Source organism: Nestor notabilis, unplaced genomic scaffold, assembly GCF_000696875.1.
Source record: "Nestor notabilis isolate BGI_N333 unplaced genomic scaffold, ASM69687v1 scaffold33411, whole genome shotgun sequence".
Lineage (NCBI taxonomy): Eukaryota > Metazoa > Chordata > Aves > Psittaciformes > Psittacidae > Nestor > Nestor notabilis.
In genome coordinates, this window is record NW_009914844.1 from 16,924 (window position 1) to 37,867 (window position 20,944).

At 41.9% G+C, this 20,944-nt stretch overlaps 1 protein-coding gene across 1 annotated transcript in view; it reads right to left on the reverse strand.

Moving 5' to 3' along the window:
* The window catches only part of LOC104412973 (chromosome unknown open reading frame, human C15orf27), a gene marked incomplete at its 3' end in the record, with an annotated part of 58,503 nt that overhangs the window by 16,916 nt on the left and 20,643 nt on the right, over positions 1-20,944 (reverse strand). Inside the window, exons 5-8 of the mRNA XM_010023838.1 lie at positions 14,828-14,884; positions 12,943-13,081; positions 11,347-11,462; positions 1,876-2,062 (exon numbers count right to left, since the gene is read on the reverse strand). Of these exons, the coding sequence (XP_010022140.1) occupies positions 1,876-2,062; positions 11,347-11,462; positions 12,943-13,081; positions 14,828-14,884 (499 nt within the window). The remainder of the gene's footprint in view (positions 1-1,875; positions 2,063-11,346; positions 11,463-12,942; positions 13,082-14,827; positions 14,885-20,944) is intronic.

A 20,944-nucleotide genomic window follows, 5' to 3' on the forward strand; every position in this document is an offset into this window, starting at 1 on the left:
CATGCAAAACCCTCTGCCTCAACTGCCTGCTACCTGGACTGTGAACTAAAGCACTGAGTGTTATTGTTGGGCTTTGTGGTTTCTGACACTGTTTTAATTGGGCCCCTTGCTGGTAGTCGACCATCCACAGATGGGTGTTCCCTGCTGTAAGACCACAGGAATTATTTTCTATCCAATTCCTTCCTCATTCAACATAAAAGACAATTGTTAAAACACAGTCACCGGAGTTTAGCTTCTGAAGACAAGCACTCAGTGCATCTACGAAGGCTTTGTATGCAATATAAGATAACTGCTGGCAATCGAAGTAAATTCTCTATACTCAGGATGAATGTTTAAATACAACATAATTACACCTTTCCCGGTATATAAAGTAATGCATGTTTTCTTATTTGCTGAATGTCTTTTTTTCAGTGAATCACATAACCTAATTGAACACAGAAACCAACCCTGAAGATTGTGCATCTACTTCGCTGCATCTGCGGCCAGTGTTTTTCAGGGAGACCCAAATAGCGAGCAGTTGTGTTAACCTGGATGTTGGAATGAATACCTTGGACAGAACTTTTAGATGAATCTTCACAGCACTAAACTTTCAGCAAACCTCCTCCCAGTTCCAAATGTAACCCTTAAGGAACCCATGCATAAATTATAATATATCCACTGGGGAGACCTCTGAAATACTACAGAAAAGGGGGAAATGCATTTTAGGGGGCAGCCTGCTCAACTGTCTGCTTTTAAATACAATTTCAAATCAGGAATAATTAATGGCTGAACTGTGGTTAGCACTTGGGTATTATAAAGAGGAAAAAACAAAATTAATTCTATGTGCTTCCATTACTGTGTAGAGAATGGAAAGGATCATCATTTGAAAATACCCAGTCAGCTTTTTTTCTTTAATCTTTTGATCGAAGTATTTCTGTGCCTTGAATTCTGAGGCGTTTGACCCAAATAAAGATACCATCCAAACCTCTAATTCAGATAGATTCACATACTGCTCATCTCCCAAGATAATCAAGCTAAGATGTCCAAGGAAGACTAACATATCACTAAGGTAGAAAGTGTTGTCTCCTCTGAAATATTACATTAAATGTTACTGAGATCAGGACACACATTCTGCACTCCATCGTTCGGGTTGGGGGATCACAGGAAAAAGAGCTATGTCTTACCCAAAATTACTTCTGGTCTAGCACTTTTGTGATAAAAATGGATGCAAATAAATAACTGTTGCTACTGTCCTGAACCACACACCTGCTCAACATACAGCTACACACAATGGAATGCATAGTCACCTAGCACTTAGACATACAAGCAGGAGCTGCCCATACAGCACATCATTCGTTCTCTGGAACCAGAGCTGCCCTGCCCAAGCACAGCTGGGCTGGCCAGAATTGGCAATTTTAAGCAACCTGGTGAGAGCACAGCCTCTAGGCAAGGCAGGCTTCACAGCTTACACATGGGTCCTCTCTAAAGCACAGAAATGCTAGTGGCCAGAGACCAAAACTGGTTTTCAATGTTCTTCTCAATTTCTCTGTGTTTACCTCTGAGTGATTATCCTTTTGCCAATTCTGATTTGGCTGCTACTTCTTTAGTGTTTAATGGATATAAGCATGAGGACACTGGGAAGGTACAGAGTCATTTTCTTCCCAAGTCATTTTATTGGCTCTGAACAATTTATTGTGAACAGATTCTGGTTCAGAATCTGTTCACAAATACAACAGCTCCTGCAAACAGCTCCTTGCCTCTTTGCAAAAATGGGAAAATGCAGTCTCCAGGGAAAGTAATTGATTGACTGGTAGAGTGAAGGCATCTAGTGGTATCAGCAGCTCTATGCAAGGGATCAGCTGTGTCAGTGGGTAGCAACACACAGGCAGCACTCACCTCGTGGAGGTCGCAACTCAGTGATGTTCTCGGTGGCTTCATCATCCGAATCTTCAGTTGGTACCACCTTGTACCTCTTGCTGCTCTGCTTGTTCAGCACATGTGGGACCTGCAGTGCAGCCTCTCTCTCTGCAGCCAGGTCCAAATCCTGCTGAGCAAGGTGGGCCCGCAGTTGCCTGATTTCAAACTGTAGGAAAAAATAACACCACATACTTATGTCATACAAGCACAGTCAGAAGTCTATATTCCACAGCTGGGGACCTATTACTCATTTTGCCTCTAAACTACAGACTGGTGAAAACAAATTAAATGTGCTTGAGCCAGGACGCGAGTCCAAGCTGCCGATGCTCTCCTAAAGCCCAAGTGAGCTGGACTGTTGTTCACATAATCTAGAAATAATGACTGCCTCATCCAGGTCTTCCATTTTGTACATGTCTGCATCCTGAAGATAGGATTTTGGACAATTTTAAAACTGCCAGATCAAATGAAATCTTCATATAAGACCACTCTTAACAGACATTTAGGGATTTAGGATCCTGACAAACATCCCTAACCTGCTGGACTTTGTATTGAGGATTTCTGTGGAGGGAGGTTCTCTAAGCAGTACTCAGAATGGTCCTCCCCCACTATCTGGGCAAGGGGGAGGGACACCACAGTTTCCCAGCTTGAAATCTTCTGTACTCAACAGTGTGCAGAAAATGCTGAGGAAGGTTGCTACCTTTCTGGCTGCTCCCCTCAAATATACGAGCCACAGCAGCTGATGACTTTCTGCAATCAGGAGGGGATTTGCCTCATGACTGGTGCTACAAAGCAGACACCTGACAAAAAGACAGAAGCTACCAGGTACAATCTGGTTGATGAACATAGCACATTTCTCTGGTGTTTGACAGCCACGGGTGTTCCACAACACAAGAAGGAAAATAATTCTTCTGGAGAGGCTGCAGAGACCCTTTACACCCTTACACAAGCACTACAAAATCCCACTATCCTTCCCCTCACAACTATGGGGCTGTGTGGCAGAGTTTCTCTTTCTTAAACTCTTTTTAACATCAGTAGTACAGCAGTGACCAACTCATGTCTAATTATAGAGATCCTGAGAGGAGAAAGCAAATGAGGCAAGTAACAGGCTTAGGCATTTAAAATTTAGCATTTCTGGGCCTCTCATGGTTCAAGGCCTGAAAAGGCACCAGAGAGCATGACGCTACAGCGAGCCACACTGCACTCGTCACTCCGCATTTACAGTGGAGATGGAATTAGCACCTTGATGCTTGAAAACTGGTGTGTAACAGCATGTAGGCTAAATGAATCTAGTTCTGGCTCTTGCTTCTCAGATCCTGACTCAGACCTACTTTGCTATCAGATTTTGGAATCCATCAGCAGACCTAGTTTGTTCCACTGCGGTCCACATCAGACATGGTGTGAACCTCAGGCACGCTGCAGAGCACCAGCAGTTCCTCCAAGCTGTGCAAGCAACTGGAAGGTTAATAAGACAGAGTTTCCACAGATTTCAGAAAGAAAAAAAGAGGAAAGAAAAAGGGATTCCAGTTTGCCACATCTGGAGACTATCTGCTTTCCAGAGCATAAGGGAAGGAACTATCAGTAACTGTAAGGCTCACTGCAAGACTCAAATCCAGGGAGCAAAAGGACAGTTTAAACTTTCCAGATCACATTCAAACTACCTAATATAGGGAATCTAACAAAGCACTCAGCTTTTTCTCTGTCTTGAAATTTTTCTCTGTCTTGAAATTGATGGACCTTGGTCTGGCACCTACAGACAGCTGGCTGCATGAAGCACTCACTGCTCTTAATCAAAGAACCTCTGACAGTGGCAGTCAGAGGAATGAGTATCAGCAAACATCAAAATACAGCCCTACTCCTTCAATGAAACGTCCATGGCAGATTCCAGATGGCGGTTTTTGTGTCAACCTATCAGCTAGGAAGCAGCAGCAAACTGGTAGTGCTAACTCTTTTCCCAGCCAGCCCCAAGCTTCCTGAGGCTTAAGGCGTCAATATGAACGTATCTATCAGCCATGAGAGGGCTGTCTGGAGTTCAACTTTACAACACAGAGAACTTCAGGTTTTATCCTTGGCTTAGGGCAGGGGGGGAATCCCAAAATATCTTACATTTCACCTTTAAAGGGAGAAAATTCCCCTGTCAGAAACTCCCTTGGCTTAAAAAAAGAAGTGCACTCAAACATTATTAGCAAGAAATAAAACTGGAGGTGTTTGGGTTGTTTTATAATGATTGTGTAACCATGTCTACCTGTCTAGCTCAAACTAAAAGGCAAGAAGTATTAGGCCTCACCACTGGTTTTCTGCATTTCACATCTCATCCTTCAAAAATGTTCCTGTGTGTCAGAAAAGATGTACTGCCACTAAAATGCTTAATTCTGGCCTAGAGGCAGGGTACCACATATTTTTTCCAGGAAAAGTAAAAAATTAGCAGGTATTTTATAACACAAATAGATAAAACTACCTAAAAGCCAGCTCAAGAATTGGATTTCTGGCACTCAATTTAACCAGCTTAAGCATTCACAATGATTGGCTGGACCTTGTAATAATCAAAAGCTTGAAGGGAATCAGTGCATTTTACAGATGTGAAAAAGGCAGCACAACAGTGAACCTACAGGAAAAACTAGGGAAGAGCCCAGACTTTCTGATGCCTGCTTACATGTTCCAATGGATAAAGCAAACGTTTCCAAATATCCAGTCTTATCAATCTTTTACAATTCCCATGCCCAGCCACCAGCCAGTTTTCAGTAGATGAATTCATAAATTGCATTGTTTAATACGGCTCTGCCAACAAGGCATGAATTACTCAGCCTGGCATGCTGGACCAAGCAGCAGTCTGCAACCATTGCTGGGATCACCATGCTGGACAACTACACTTTGTCCAAGCAGTTCTTGATTCCCTACTTACATGGGAAAAATATTACTATCGTGGGTGAATCCCAGTCACACAGACAACATGAGAAAGTGGAATCCACAGGGAAAGCGAGTACCAGTTACTCAGGTGAACAGCTGGTACCAATGTCAAAACACAGAAGGGGCTTTGCTGCCATCTCATGTTTGAAAGACAGAAGTACACGCTTGTGCCTAGAGCCGCAGAGGAAGCACCTGCTGGTGAGGATCGCACTAAAGTCACATTCTAGCAGAAACTGAAACCAAAACCTGATGTCTTGGCTCATGCAATGCCAGAGGATTAGAAGTGTATGCAGGACTTGCAATTTTTTAAGTGATACGTGAACTCTTTTATTGCTAGCTGCAAACACAATCCACATGTTTGTCTATTTTCAACTTAACACTGAGCTAGTTCAGCTGGTCTGAAATGCAGAGCTGAACGTGAGACTGTCAAGAGCAGATCTGAGGACTGAATTCCTAGACATAGTAATGCATCACAGTGAGCTGGACATCAACATTATGTGCAAGGTGTATAACAGCACGCAGAGATGCTCAGAAAGATAACAGCAGAAGCTAATGTTGCCTACAGACCCACGCAGCTGCAGCAGGTTAACACAGGCTCCCCCTTCCACTTTTCCATTATCTCAAACGATCAGCTTCCAGGTCCCATCCATGTTTGCCCTGAAGTATATGTAGTCATTAAAACAGTGGAAAGCTAGAATTAAATGCTGTTATGTGTGTAACTGTCAGTTTTTTATTGACAGGGAAGAGGGTATTCATTGTAATAATGGTGTTTGTCTCACTCCCACATGCGCAGTTGCTGATGCAAAGTGATCCACACAACGTGTTCCACTGAGGTGCAGAACTGTAACTCTGCTACAGACACAGAGCATAAGACAGAACCAAAACCCAATATGCTGCTTCCAAAATGTAAACCTAAACTCTCTAAAGTTTCTAGCATGTTCAGAAAGGGACTGGATAGAAAAATCACCATTTATCATATGGACTGATTCAAGAAAATGAAAAGGACTTTCAATAAAGTATCTAGGAAAAGTTAAATAAGAAACAGATCTTTGGCATGCATCTGCTCAGGAGATCAGTTCAATACTGTTTCCAATTACTACTTACAAATTATCACAAGGTATTTTAGAAGCTGGAATACAGTTTTAGGCACTAAGAGCAACCCACTAAAAACAAAGGTTAACTCTAAGAGAAGTGAGTGTTCCTTACGGGCATAATTCAATGAGAGTCTGCATGAGCAAATTACGTGGTAGGTGCTTATATCTACTGAACATTATATTGAACACTGACCTCAGGCAGTTCTAATGTGTAAAAGAGCTAATGAGATTGCTCTGACTGCATGTCATGCAATCCAGGGCACGTTAAATAAATCATTAAAAGGTATAAACTATAACAGCCTTTTTAACTAAAAATTCTGGGCCAAGTTAAACACATGAAATTTCTATTGCAGTAGGAGCTGATGTAGCTATCCGAATGCAGACCTGAGTAACACAGAGTACTGCAGGAGAGCTGTACTCCGAAAACCGTGTTTTGCGTTTCCAGGCAGACCACCCTTCCTTTAGCCTGAAAGAAAGTTCATTGATGGGAAATTTAAACCTAGCATTTTAAAACTTGCTCCATGTCCTCCTGTAGCACAAACTTAGCAATATTTTGGCAGGAAACAAAGCAGAGAGAACTATGGGGCACACTGTGCACTTCCTCACTCAAAGAATGCATCAGGTGATTGTTTATAAGCAGGTAAGCTGACCCAACACCTATGCAGAGCTCCAGATAATATCTCAGTTTACATGCCACCCATCCTATCTGGTACTTCACAACATGCATGTAAAACTCAAAAAGGGACTTAGCGGTGAATCATACAGTACTCGCCTGTAATGGTCTAGCAACAGAGTATGATTGACATAGTTTCAGAGAGATCAATGAATTTTAGCCAGAAGCTTACTCATATCTAATGCAGGAGCAATAACTTTGCTCAATTCTGTTAGTGCTGTCTGTACACAATGCCCTGCCCTAAAATTCATCTGCCACTGGGATACAATCCAATGTTTATTTCCATTAGTTCAGCCATTGCTGATAACAATAAAAATCAGGAGACAGTTGCAAACTGATGATTTACGGGCAGAATGAAACCTGGGATGACCTTGGCTGCCTTCCATTGCCCAAGAAAATGACTGGTAGTTAGAAATAAATTAAAATTACTGCAAAAGGATAACATAAGTTATTTCCCCGATAGGTAATTTTACCAGCTAAATAGCCCTGTCATTAAACTAGCAGCTGTTGTACAAATTATATTCCAAGATAAAGAAGAAATTATAGCTCCCACAGTTGGTGGAGCTTTGAGAATGATGAAAACCCCAATTCTACAGGAGCTGACAGAAAAGGAGCTCTTGTGATAAGGCTGAACACACAGTCTTGCTTGGTCTGTGCTCAGCTGAATGACTCTCATGAAAGTTAAGCAGAAAAGATCATGTAAGTAGATCTATTACCAGAAATAGAAATTCCTTTACAGGTGAGTCCAGAGGGGAAAAAAGCAATCTTTCCTGACTGGAATGTGGATTGTTAATGAAACTTTGGAACTTTGTTTTGCAATTCAACTTAACTTATTCTGATAGCATCAGCAATATAGTCTGTTCATAATTTTGGCAGTAACTGCAGTGAGGCTTCTTTACCTTTACCCATTGCTGGAAATCCTCGTTACTGTCCCTGTTAATGCTTCTTATGTTTTGGGAAGTCCTATGCAGCCATCTCAGCCCTTGCAGTGCTTTCTGCCTTGACTGCCCGTGTGCTCCGCTCCCTTTCAACAACTTCTTTCTTGGCCAATGGAGAATAAATAAAAGAGCAAACCTTTCAAACAGTTCCAGTGGGGCACTACAGAGAACAAAGCGGTGGTCCGTGCAACTATAACTTTTAAAATATATTCTGGTTTTCAAACGTATGGCTAGCCAAAAATCAACATCTGGAAAGAGTTTGCACATTTGCGAAAGTACATCTCCGATGTCATTCAGGAATGGAAATGTACTTTATAGTTGTGATACCACTGGCCAAAAATATAACTGGCAAAAGCAACAGCATTCAAAAAGTAAGATGAAGGGAGGTTGCTTCTTCCCTGCTTTTAATTTTTTAAAACAAGAACTCTATTTTTGCCTATCAAGTGCTAAGGACCAGCTACACACAGGTGGGCATGGGACTTCACACAGAACTAGCCACAAAATAGCTGACCAAAACAAACTATTTTTCCCCCCCATTTCCTCTTTAGAAGTAAGGAATATTTTGTCTGAAACTTTCAAAATCATTTCATCTGCAGAAGATGCCAAACCTTGAGAATTTCAATCCCAGTTGCCTGACAAGAAGCAAAGCAGTTGGTAACTGAACACAGGATCTTAGGAAAGGAAGTGCCGGCAAACCTTCCTAACAGGAATGTTTTCAGATCTCTCTATAATTACTAAATAAATGCAAGTCATCAGTGTGGTCACAAAGATGCGGCCTCAGTATCTACAGTATCAGTATCTACACCCACTGCTGGGATGGAGGCAAACATGGTGGCTGGCCCAGCAGCCCACTCTCTACTGGGGTGCCCCAGCAAGTATCCGAGGCAAGCAGTCACCCCCTGGAGCTCCCACCTATCCCATCAGCCCATGCCAAAGGTGGCACCACACAGACAAGGCAAACTGGAATGCCTCCCTGCCAGTGCTCCAGATTTGAGAACAGCCAGACTCCTGCAGGCAAAGCTCCCTTCAAAACCACAGAGATGCTCACTTCAACTCCACAAATGAGCAATCCTCTAAAAAGGTCAGGAAAGATCATCAAATGAAACAGCAAAAACCTGGCAGGATTTTAGACATTAAATGCCATTAGCAGACATTTTTCCCCGCTAGATATTGTACACAATGTGAATATTATAATGCTGACAACTTGTTCTTGACTGAATTATGAAGCTAAGAATTTACAAAGGGAAGATGCAGTACTTGTATCAATGTCTTACATTGCTAACTGTAGCAAATTAGTACATTTACCTCATACTACACAGCTGAGACATTTGTTTGGCAGGAAGTCAGGACAGTAAAATAAGAGGGATTAGTATGCTGTCATTTTTCTCTAGTCCATTTTTTTCCATAGCTGATGACATTTGAAAGCTAGGGGAGAACCTGCTCTGTTCACAGATTCACTCATTTACCAGTACAGCATTTCTTTGTGCTCGATATATAGTTATGCTGTAACCATCAGAGCTCTGATTAGGGCTACTATGCTCAGACACCTTGCAAGGCAGGCATGCAGACAAGGAGCACATGGGTCAGAATGGAGAGCAGCAAAAGTTGCTCCTGAACCCCACACGGGATAATAATCCACCTTTACTCAAAGGCTATGAAATAATAACACCAAAAATTGTTTAGAGATTGTGAGTGTTATCTGGCTACATAATGCACTTCCTTAAACATGAATGTTTTCAAATTGATGACTGTCAAGAACTTTAGCCTAACAGCACGGTCTGACAGACTGTCGTGGTTTAAGCCTAGCCAGTAACTTGGAACCACGCAGCCGCTCGCTCGCTCCCCCACTTCTTCCTCCCCCCACTCCCAGAGGGATGGGGGGGAGAATCGAAAGAACGTTAACTCCCACGGGTTGAGATAAGAGCAGTCCAGTAACCCAGGTGTAATACAAATCACTGCTGCTACCAATAATAATGATAATGCTAAGAGGAATAACAAGGGGAGAGGACACAACCGCTCACCACCCGCCGACCAATACCCAGCCCGACCCGAGCAGCGATCTGGGCCTTCCGGGTAACTCCCCCCAGTTTATATACTGGGCATGACGTGCTGTGGTATGGAATACCCCTTTGGCCAGTTTGCGTCAGGTGTCCTGTCTCTGCTTCCTCCCGGCTTCCCCTCCTCCCTGGCAGAGCATGAGACTGAGAAAGTCCTTGGTCACAGTAAACATCACTGAGCAACAACTAAAACCATGGGTGTTATCAGCGTTGTTCCCAGACTGAAAGTCAAAAACACAGCACTAGCTACTAAGAAGGAGAAAAAAAATGACTGCTGTAGCTGAACCCAGATTACAGACAAAATACTGCCACAAGACTTAAGACATCGCCAATCTGCCTAGTGCATTTGGCCAAAGGATAGCATCTCCTCCATCAAATGGGGTAGATACCATTTCCCTGTTCACTTCACAACCATGACAGAACCATGATTCACTTAACATGATTGTGCAGTTGTGTGAAGAGGACTGCAGTTTTGCCACTGAAGACACTTACATAGTTCGAAGTAACTGATTCTTGGCAACAGCCAAGCCTCAGGTTTAGAAATTTCTTATGGTTAATGTGAGAGACTCAAAAGCAGCATTACCAAATGACACACACACTGTCAACAGGCCTGCCAAGTTCATCACACAGACATGGCAACCTAACACCACCAAGAGTTCAATGCAAAATCCTAGGTTGAGACCCAGGAGACCTGGAACTACATTTAAAAAGCCATTTGGGGACCTAAATACTGATGGTTTCACAAGTATTTTAGGTTCCTTGGTAAAAGATGGGCACCTAAATCCCTGTACCTTTTGGGCAGTTGATCTGTTCTGGGACAAGCTGCCTCTCCAGGCTGCCTGCTCAGGCCTTCCGACCTTTTGACTGATGGAGCCATCCACACTTTCAGATCTCCTTGTTTTGTATTTGAAAAGCACCTACCACAAGTGGGGAGTGGGAGTTGAAGCTGGAAATCTCCATTATTTGTTTGGACACCTCATAGTTACCCTTACAGCTAAAACAAGAAGTCACTTGGGGGATCATTCTGTTGTGGTTTTATGGTCATCTGAATGCTCACTTAGCCTGGGCCTCAACATACATCTCTGGTTTCTGCGTTAAAGCAGGTTATTCAAGAACTCATTTGCATGAGACAAACTGCAAAAAGTCCTGGCTCATTGCCCTAACAGTAGTTTTACACCTTCTTCATTTATATATATTCATTTGCAATATTTTAAGCTTCACCTTCCCTTACCTCAAGACTGAATCACTGAATATTTGGGGGCCTGGGAAAAGTTTTAAATCTTGACTTGCTTCCAGAAACTGGAAGCTTCTATTGCAACATTCTGAGTCTGCCAAAATAAGTCTCTGACTGACCAACAGGGAAGCTGCCTTCTACATTGAAAGCAGGGAGATTCATTAGCTTTCCATTGCATATACCTTTCCTGGGAATAAAGCCTTAACATACCTGCAGTATCCAACAAAGGCAATGACTTTTTCATGTTCTTAGTATTACAAGCTATTTGTACTCATTCAGTAAGTTGCATACTGAAGAATTCTTTTTCTCTTCTTCAAATTTGTTATACTCACCTTGAAAAATACAAGCACGGCAGCAGAGGGAGACAACTGCTCTTTGACAAATAGCATGCTGACAACATCCAGAATGCAACTAATATTTAACAGAGACTTGTCACCTTACAACAGATGTCCTAGTGATACTTCTCAAACCTTAGCTTGCAGCAACGTACACAAACCGTTTGATTTGCCATGACAAGCTATGCGTAAATAAAGACATAACTGAACTTTACCCCTTGTTCTTGGCAGATCTGGGTTAGTCTTTCCAGCTGCTCATCTTGAATAACCTTTGCCTTCTCATATTGCTGAATCATCATCTCCATCTCCACTTTCACTGGAAGGACATAGGCTGGAAAACACAAATAAGCATTTAAAGTAACCCAGCTGCCTTGAGAGGGAAACCCTGTACAGACCTTTATAGGCCAAAGAATGTCACCCCTTTCACTTGCATCTAGAGAACTAGAGTACTTCTTACAGAAATAGCACTAGAACATTTCTTCTGGGGAAGGATCTCCAACATCTGAAATGCAGGTCAGTGGTATCTAGGTCTTGTTGGGTCAGACCTCCATCTGCCTAGCTGAGCTGAAATGCATCCTCTGCATGCTTTTCCTAGCTTCTGCTGCACTAATACAAATCTTTTTCAGTGTTTACCACAGATCTCCTGAATTGCTGGCTAGGAGGATTTTCTGCTTAGAGTTAGACCCATCTCCTCTAAACCTGAACAGCATGGCTCCCTTAGGAAAAGAACTATTCCAGAGCACTAAGCATTTAATTCCTAGACTTTGTGGTAAGAAATAAGTCCTTAATGGAATCAGCAGACTAGGAAGGGTATTTTAAAAACAAAGAGACATTTATCTTCTATTGCTTTTCAAGCTAGAGCCCAGTTTTTAATGTCTTCTGAAAGACTCTGGACATTTTGCTCCTGTCATAACGATGGCAAACACAGACTGACCAGCAAAGCTGTTCAGTGCATACTGCAGTTCTTGATGTTTTCTGAAGCTACACGAGATCCTCAACTTTTCTGGTACACTTCAGTCACAGGGCTACAGCCCTTTCACAACTCTGAATACAGGGTTTCCTGGACATCTAAACCCAAAATAACAACTTGACTGATCTTTCCTGCATAAGCAAAATGACCCTTCCTTAATTGCTCTTCCAATTCTCTTCCCTGTAACAAGAAATGCCTCGAACTGCTGAACAGTCACTGGTTCCGCTCTCCACAACCTTCGCTTCTAGGGCTTTCTTATCTCCCCTGGTGCTCCCCCCCCAGAGGTTTGTGCAAAACAACACCGATAGACACTTCAGTATTACGCTACGCAGCATTGCAGAGAGCACCTTCAGCTTGGAACCCCCATGGTGAGAAAATGCTCCTGGAATCTGACGTAAAAATTGTACTACAGATGAGAACTAGGAAAAGAAAGCCCCAAGACAGAGCTAGCTCTATGGAAATGGGGAGGGCTCAGCAAGTATCAGGAAGGCAGATTGAAAGCAATTATTTTGCAGAATCAGGAATGACATGTGGTGGCAGGAGATAGGAAGCAGGTCAGAGCATTGGCTTTGCAAGACCAGGGCTGTGAAGGTGCCCAACAGAAAACTAAACCAATCAGTTATAAAGGCTCCTAGGGAACAGGAGATATAGCCATGAACTTGAGACCTACTCGCCTCCACGGGAATCACAACTCTCTTCTGTTCCATGTTTTGAAAAATAAGAGGAAGGAGAATGATAGAAACAGTGGTGACAAACAATATTTACATGGTTTTAAAATGTCTTCCCCCTCCCCCCAGCCTGCCAGGTAATTCTTGGAGTCACAAACTGAATCACCACTCACCATCAATGATCCTCTTCACTCTCCATATTCGTAGTGTAATAATAAGGCTGATAGCATCCCATGGGCTGCTGGGGCCATTAGCCACTGTTGAGGCCACCATTGGTGCCAAGGACAAGATTATGACAGCACCATCAAACACCTAAAGAGAAATCAGTTTTTTCAAAGCTCTAATAGAGATCATAGCACTGCAGAGCTTCCACTTTGCCCAAAAGAAATGCAATTACGGTACATGTTTGAAAGGGATATGAGAAGTGGCCCAGCCACAGAAAGGCTGCATCCTTTTTAGGTAGCACGACAGAATTCCTTAGTGCATTTTATGATGTGAGGAGACATAAGCTGTGGTGGGAGGGCAGGGAGAGAGAAAGGTATTTGGAAATACTGGCCAAAATCCCCAAGCACAAGTGATAGCCTAAATGCTATTACAGCCAAAGAGTTTTATTATCATTGGTATTTATTACCTGTCACTTGGCATAATGTCATCCCAAAAAAGGATACGGTCCATGCCCATAGATCTTACTGTCTAAATGAAGAGATCAAGAAGACAAGTAGAAAAAGATGGAGCAAAGAGACTTGATGGCTCTTGGCCACATCCTGACTATGCAACGTGTGTGGCAATGGCTGTGCATCAAGACAGACAGACTCCTTGCTCTCACCTTTATTGGGCAGATAGGTTTTCAAGGGTTTTGACAACTGGAACTATTCAGAATGATTTGTATGACATTGGTTGCCTTGGGATTAGATCAGAAAAGGCAATTGTGCAACATCTTAGAAACCCATGAGTAAAGACATTTCAGACCAAACTGGCAATAGTGTTGTGTCTGTCCTACACTCGCCTAGCCTAGAACAGAATACCACGTTCTCATTCCTTCTGAGACCCTTTCCTGCTGCCAAAGAGCAGTGATTAATGGTTTGCATAAGGAGGCAAGACATCAGATTTTATAAGGAATTCAGAATTGTGCGTAACAATTCAGTGTATTGAAAAGAAACACTTCTTACTATGACCATTTGATGGGCAGTAAACAGTATCACTCCATTCCAAATTAACAAAATTATCAGGAACTGCTGCATTTAGCCTCCATAATAAAAATCTCTGAATCAATAACTTCAGTTTCACGTCAGTTCTTTAGCAAAAAAAGTTAAAAAGTTTACAACTTCACTACAAAAATGTGCACGCCTCTCGACTCACTTCAGCTCTGAGGAAATCCACATTTTCTTCAGGTGCACCCTGTGCAGTATTAGTGTATCAGGACAGTATCAACAAAGAGCTTTTAGTTTTTCTGATCAGATTTGGATTATGAGTTATTTAAACACATGCATTTCCTTATCTGCCTCTGCAATAGTGTGCACATTCTACCTCATTTCTAATTTGAGGTATAAATTACGGTATTTGTCAGAATTAATTTTAATTAAAAAATAATTTCACAATAAAATTGGGAGTTTTGCCAAACCAGTATTTTCTATCAGAAAACTACACAGAATTTGTCAGCCAGCTCTAATTTCAACCTGATTACGGGAATGGGGTTACACAAGTCACATAATAACAATGATATAACAAGTCACATAACCTGTACTGTTCATTATCTCAGGGTAGAGATACCAAGTTAAACTATCACAGCCCTAACAAGAAAACACAGACACAAAGAGCAGAAAAGCCATGACCCTCCCTTCATAAAATGTTTCAGAAAGTCACACTCTGAGTCTCTCACAGAAAAAGGGACCGCATCATACAGCTATATATACATACATAGAATGAGAAGAATGAGCTTATTTATCTGACTTAAAAGATGCTGTATTGCATCAGGTCTACAAAAAAACCACCCAAAGCAGTTCTTAATATTCTTGCTGTGTCTGCCTGGAAAACAGTGCAAAGAGTAAGAGTGCTTACCTCTACTTTGTTTTCAATGTAATCCCATATGCCAAGGACCACAATCCTCAAAATAGTCTAGTAAAACAGATTGGGGGGGGGGGGAAATGATGAATGTTATTGTAATTTTAGACAAATGTTTAGTCCTACATCTATTTATAGGATCATTTTTTGTCTTACATAAGCATTATGCTTTTCTTCTGAATAATAATGAGGATCTAGAAATAGCTGCAGTTCTGTATTATGAAAGCAGATATTGCTTTCCAACCACTTTACTGACTCAGTGAAACTTCCATAAACAAGTTCAGATCTTCATCAGTCCTTCCATCCTTCTAAAAGTTTGCTTTTAGACTGGTGAGATTTAGATTACCAATCCTTCACAGCCCAACCCCTGTCCCAAGCCTCTGTAAGATACACTGTGGGGCCTCCTCAGTTGGAATGTGGAAAGATTCTCTTTTCTTCCCATCTTTGATGTGCCTGTGCTTATTATTTTCTATGAAAAGAGGCATTGCCCCCTCTCAATGCCTAAGGATATTGACATTCCATCAATCTGAAGAGCAGAGGTTTCTAATTCTCCCTCTCTGTACAGAGTACAGAGCTGTTGTCTTACTAAAAAAGTGATAGTAGAAGGGAGAAAAATATCTCTGTGATCCTCCACTACGAAGCAAAACAGCTATAAGTAGCACCAGCAGCTAAAACAGAGAAAGAATGCAGAATGAGGCAATGGTGAATTCCCATTACAAAATCCAATGGCACCTTTCCTCAGTTTCTACCTGGCTGTCAGAAGATTAAAATAAAAATATCAGTCAGCCAACTAAAGACTGAAATTGAATTCACATAAAAACATATCTGGTAGGGATGTTTTCTGCCAATAGCAATATCAAGGCCAGATTTTGACAGACACTACAGACATGAAGGTCCAACTGCAGCTATGTGCAGATCAAAATGCTACTTTCTCCATTGGAGAACAGTGCTAACAACCAAGAGCTCTTCAGGTCTATGTTTAAGGGGTGATTGTGCCAAGAACTGTGCAGAAAAAAGTGACTGTGATGAATACATGCACCTCCTCTTCATTCCAAATACAAATATATTACGCCAAACACACCAGCACTAACTAATTGCAGAACAACATTGTACTTTTTAGTACTGTTCCTATGCACGGTTTTGCCAAACCCCATGAGCCCAACTGCCTCACTTGTCCAGGGATGGCTGTGCTGAGCTCTATCCTGGCACTCCAGACGTCGATAACAGCACTTAATCCTGTTTGGCAGAGGGAGACATTGCTGTGGGAGATACGGTGCTTTCAGCCTCATACTGTCAATGAGCAGGACAGTGACCCAGCCACTGCTGACTCAGAAATGGAGTCTGTGATGCACGGGCCAAGTCTGGCTAAGAAAGGCAGTCACAGGCCAGAAGAGAAAACGCAGCGTGCTCTTTACTCTGAAAAACATTACAGGACTCTGCAGAGACACCAAGAACTGCTCATGCTGCTGGTCTGCAGTCCTAAGAACAAAACTTTACTTTCAAATCACTTTACAAACGCAGCACAGGAATAAGGCTCACAGCAATTTTCTTATTAACCTATATACTCGAAGTTTATATGTGGAGGAAGAGATGCACAAGAGCAGCTCCTCAAATCCCTCTATGACTCCAAATTTGCAATCACAATGTGATACAATGTGGTGTGATGCAAGCACAAGGCCTAAGCACACCTCCTGCGGTACAACCAAGGCACTTCTGCAGCCTGGACTCAGGCCCTGAGCAGAACACTTTCAGACAAAAGCACACCAGGCTCCTCTGTAGGTACCTCCCTCACTCCCCACTGAGAAGCTGCACAAAATGCCTAAGTACAAGTTACTTATGAGCCCATAAGCTCAGCTGTATTAGTTAACCTGGGGTCCAACCCAGCAAGTTCCACAGCGGGCAGCCATCTGGAAATGAATGAGAAAAAGCAGGGCCTCCTTCAAAGCTTGGGATACTACCCTTCCCACAACATCCCCGCTGACAGCATAGAGAAATCTGGCTCATTTGCTACTATGCTTAAGCAGCATTTATGAAGTGCTAGGTCAATAAGCAACTAAAGGATGGCTGAACACTTAATACCTTTACAGTAACTGACGGTGAAAATCTTTCTCCCTTTGGACAGGTGGGCACAAAGGTATTTTCACTAACATAATAAGGCACATCTGCACAAAGAAAACAGAAACACTGTCTCACAACTCTAAACATTATCTAACGTGGGGCTGCTGAGAGAACATAAAAAGGATTTTCCTTTCTGCCTTTTTAGTTCCTCACTGCAGCGTTTCAAATCAAACTGTGCTACTGCCATGTTAAGGGGTCTGAGCAGTTGGAAGGGCTGGAAGCTAGCACAAATGTTGTCATTTTCCGTCAGCTGGGGTGAATCAGCACAAGGCAGCAATGACTGGAAGTCTGCTCAGCAGACATTCCATGCAATTGTTGGTGCTGCCTCTCGAAGGTGCTAGCTCTGGAAGGTCTCCTCACAGAAAATGCCATGATGAGAGCACCTTTGCTCTCAGTTAGAGCAGACACTGTAGGAAGGAAGAGCATGAGGGTGGAACTAACCAGCTCCCCACCCGAGAGATGCACTCTTCAGCACAAACTGGGCACAACTGAGGCTTAAGCATTAAAAATACATGTTCTTTATGGAAGGTCTTAAAGCTATGCACCAGCATTGTCACTTAACAAGAATCCCCACAGCAGCACCCAAGTGACAAAAGCCAGGTAAGGCAGCTTTTCCTTGGTGCCCTGAGGGAACTGGACACCCCAAGGAAGTGTGTCTGGAGACCCGGGTGCCATACACTTACTGCCCATTGGCCAGTCTTCACCAGCGGCAACTCCAAACTGGGGTTAGCTTTCCCTGTTCTACCTGTTTGAACAAAGCATGAGATTACATCCACTACTACTGCTGTGCCTGCTACTCAGGTCCCAACCAAGCTAGTTTGGACTTCACTGGGCAAATCTCCCCGATTGTTCAGCATGATAAATACTTTGACTAAAATGAAAGCATTGGCGTTATTTATCAATGACATCTTAGCATTTTTCCTAAGTAACCAAAACCATCTTTCAAACGAATACATATTGCATTTGAATGTGTACTCTATACAGAACATAAAAATCAAAACCTGTAGCAAAATTGGGAATAACCTGTAGCAAAATTGGGAAAAACAACCAACCAAACAACCCAGATAGATACAGAAATTAATAATAATCTACACACTGTACATGGACCAAACTACAGGCATTCTGTATTTCTGGAACACAGATTTGAAAGCCAACATCAAATATCAATGTAAATACTTTTCTGTGAACAGCCACTGCCAGCTTGAGTTTTTGTACTTGATAAAGAATGTTGTAACATTTCTTCACTGGAAATCTTTTCATTAGAAAGTCCTTGACATATACATATATATTAGAAATACATTTTTTGTTTTCTGAGAAAAGCTAAGCTATTGCATAAAAGCTTGTCCAGTGCGCTAATAAAATATAAATGACTGAATGCTTCTGTTAACTTCTTTAAGTTGGAGTAAATCCAGATAAAGGTAAAATTTTAAACCAGTTTTGGGACAGAAATCTAATTGTGATGTTCACAGCCTCCCTTGGTCACACCCAGTTGGTTGCACAACATTAACTGACTGCAGTGAAATTTATGAAGAACTGTGTGGTGCTGCAGGTTTTCTTATTTTGCAGGAAAATCTGGCCAAATCCTTTGCTGAGCCAGCCATGTGAATTCCCACAGTCTCCATGACCTAGGCTACATTTGTCACCTGACTGCAGCCCACATTAGGTAATCTTAAACACACTTTTGCTTTCACAGTTAATGCACAATTAATACTTGATGACTCACTGTGTCAAATTAATCCATAGTGTAAAGAAATCAAAAGAAGGCAGTGCAGGAGGTGAAGCTGGCCCAACAGGGTTAGCTAACAGCAAAGGAGAGCAACTCTGCACTTTGAGATGGGGTAGTGAGAGACAGGATGGAATGGTGTCTTTAGAAGAGCCCTTCCTTCTTTCCTCTGCCACATAATTAATCAATCTGTTTCAGAGAGTCTCTACCTCTGGCTTGTATAGAAACTCTGAAGATTAAGCTTCTGCCTTTTGGCTGTATCTCATAAGACCAAATATCTATTGAAATCTTTCCCAGAAAGAACACCTTATACCCAGTCTGTAATTTATAACCTCTCTGGTTTAGCCCACTCCACAGAGGCCTTCACTCATTCACTACTTAAAACAATCTTCTTGTGTCATCGTCTGGTGTGCCTGTCCCGAGATACTGCTTTGGCAGTTCTAGTGCATGCTATCCCCAGCCACTAGCACGTGGAGGAACATGTTAGCACCTTTAAATAGAGATACCCTTCTGGTTCCAGAGCACAAGCATCCTCCTCACATGGCTTGTCTTCAGTCAAGGCTCTGAAAGGAAACATGTAACTACTGACCTCAGCTCACATATTAGCCAGTACAAAACACTCCACATGTACTGTACTCTGGGACTGTTGTGGCTCCATTAGCATATGTGGTCACACACAAACAATTAAGTGCAAAACATTAATAGGCATGAATGCAGTACATTCTTTTTCACTGACTGCTACCAATACCATTATGGTATCAGGTAGTATCTAAATGCACATTTTGTATAAACTCTGCAGTTCTATTTGTTCTTATGTTCTCCCATAATATTTGTTTGTAGAATATGGAGAATAATAATTAATTTCTAACTGACAATTCTCCATAGATTTGAAAGGGTTTTTCAGGAATAGAAATGGCTTACTAGAGATGCAGTATACTAACATAAGGTACATGCACATGGGAGAGAACTGGTTTTAAGCAACCCAGGATCGTAAGTTCCCTCTGGGCATGATTACACTAGCACCAATTCTTATCTTTGAAATGCACTGTGTTGAAGGTGCTGGACTGTCACTATCAAGAGATGAAAGCACAGATGAAGCACTGATAAAGCTGATAAAAGAAATGGGCACACTGGTGCTTCAGAAAGATGTCTGCTAGGTCTTAATTCCTAGACCTCTACAAAGCCATCTTCCCTGGCAAGTATTTTTTTTTGTGAGACAAGAAAAGTGGTTAGAAAAGCAATTTCACAGTGTGTTAAATACACACACTGGCAAAGAAGGAAGCTTAAATTTACCTTTATATTAGTATGTATAATCCATACGTTTGTTCCTAGGTACCGCCCCTAATCAATCCTCTTAAAAACCAAAATGTACTCAGCCAGCAATGCAGTGCATTTAAGCACCATGAAAAAAGTTGTTTGTATGTGGAATGAACGAAAACATCCATAAAAGAAGCCACAGCTTATGGAAGTATGATAAAAATAATAGAAGAATATTATCTTTCCGCTCAAACGTTTGAAGCTCACAAAAATGTAACTGAAATAAAAGAACTGATTTCTCTAATATAAAATTATGAATTTGTTATGAAAAATCTATATGGAAAATACATTTCCTTCTTAACAGAACTGAAATAGTAGGGTCTTCCTTAGGAGGTTGCATTCCACCAAAGGATTGCAAGGAGAGAATTGCCAAGCTACCATGGACACCTCCATTCAACATAAAGGATAAGGCAAGTCCTGCTGTTTGGTTTGTTGTTGGGTTTTGTTTGTTTGTTTGTTTTTTCTCCTGAAAGTGAAAAATCTAAATGCACTTGTGACCCATAGCTAACAAACCAATTCTTTATCAGCTCAGACCCCAGACTTACTGTACTCAATTTGAGAACTTGGTTCTTGGACACAGTGCCTAACTCCTAAGGACATCAGAAGACTTGGTTACTCCCAGGGAAACGCAAGTGCTGAAAGCTAGCAGAATGCCTGAGTGCTTGGTTGACTGAAGCACATAAAGAACAATGCAAACAACTAATATCCAAGAACTCTGTTCTTGCACGCAAACAGTCTCATCAACCTTAGCGGGAAAGCAGAACTGAACAACAGCTGCAGAATCAAGTATTTTTGGCAATGTGATAAGACTATTAAAACATAAGCAGACTCTAATCCACTTACCAAAACACTGTGACATTCCCCATCTTCATTTTCTCAGCCAACTATTACCAAGGCTGAATTTGCTCTCTTGACAGGGTGCAACCCCAGCCTTGCGCCTTGCTGTTGGTACTGGG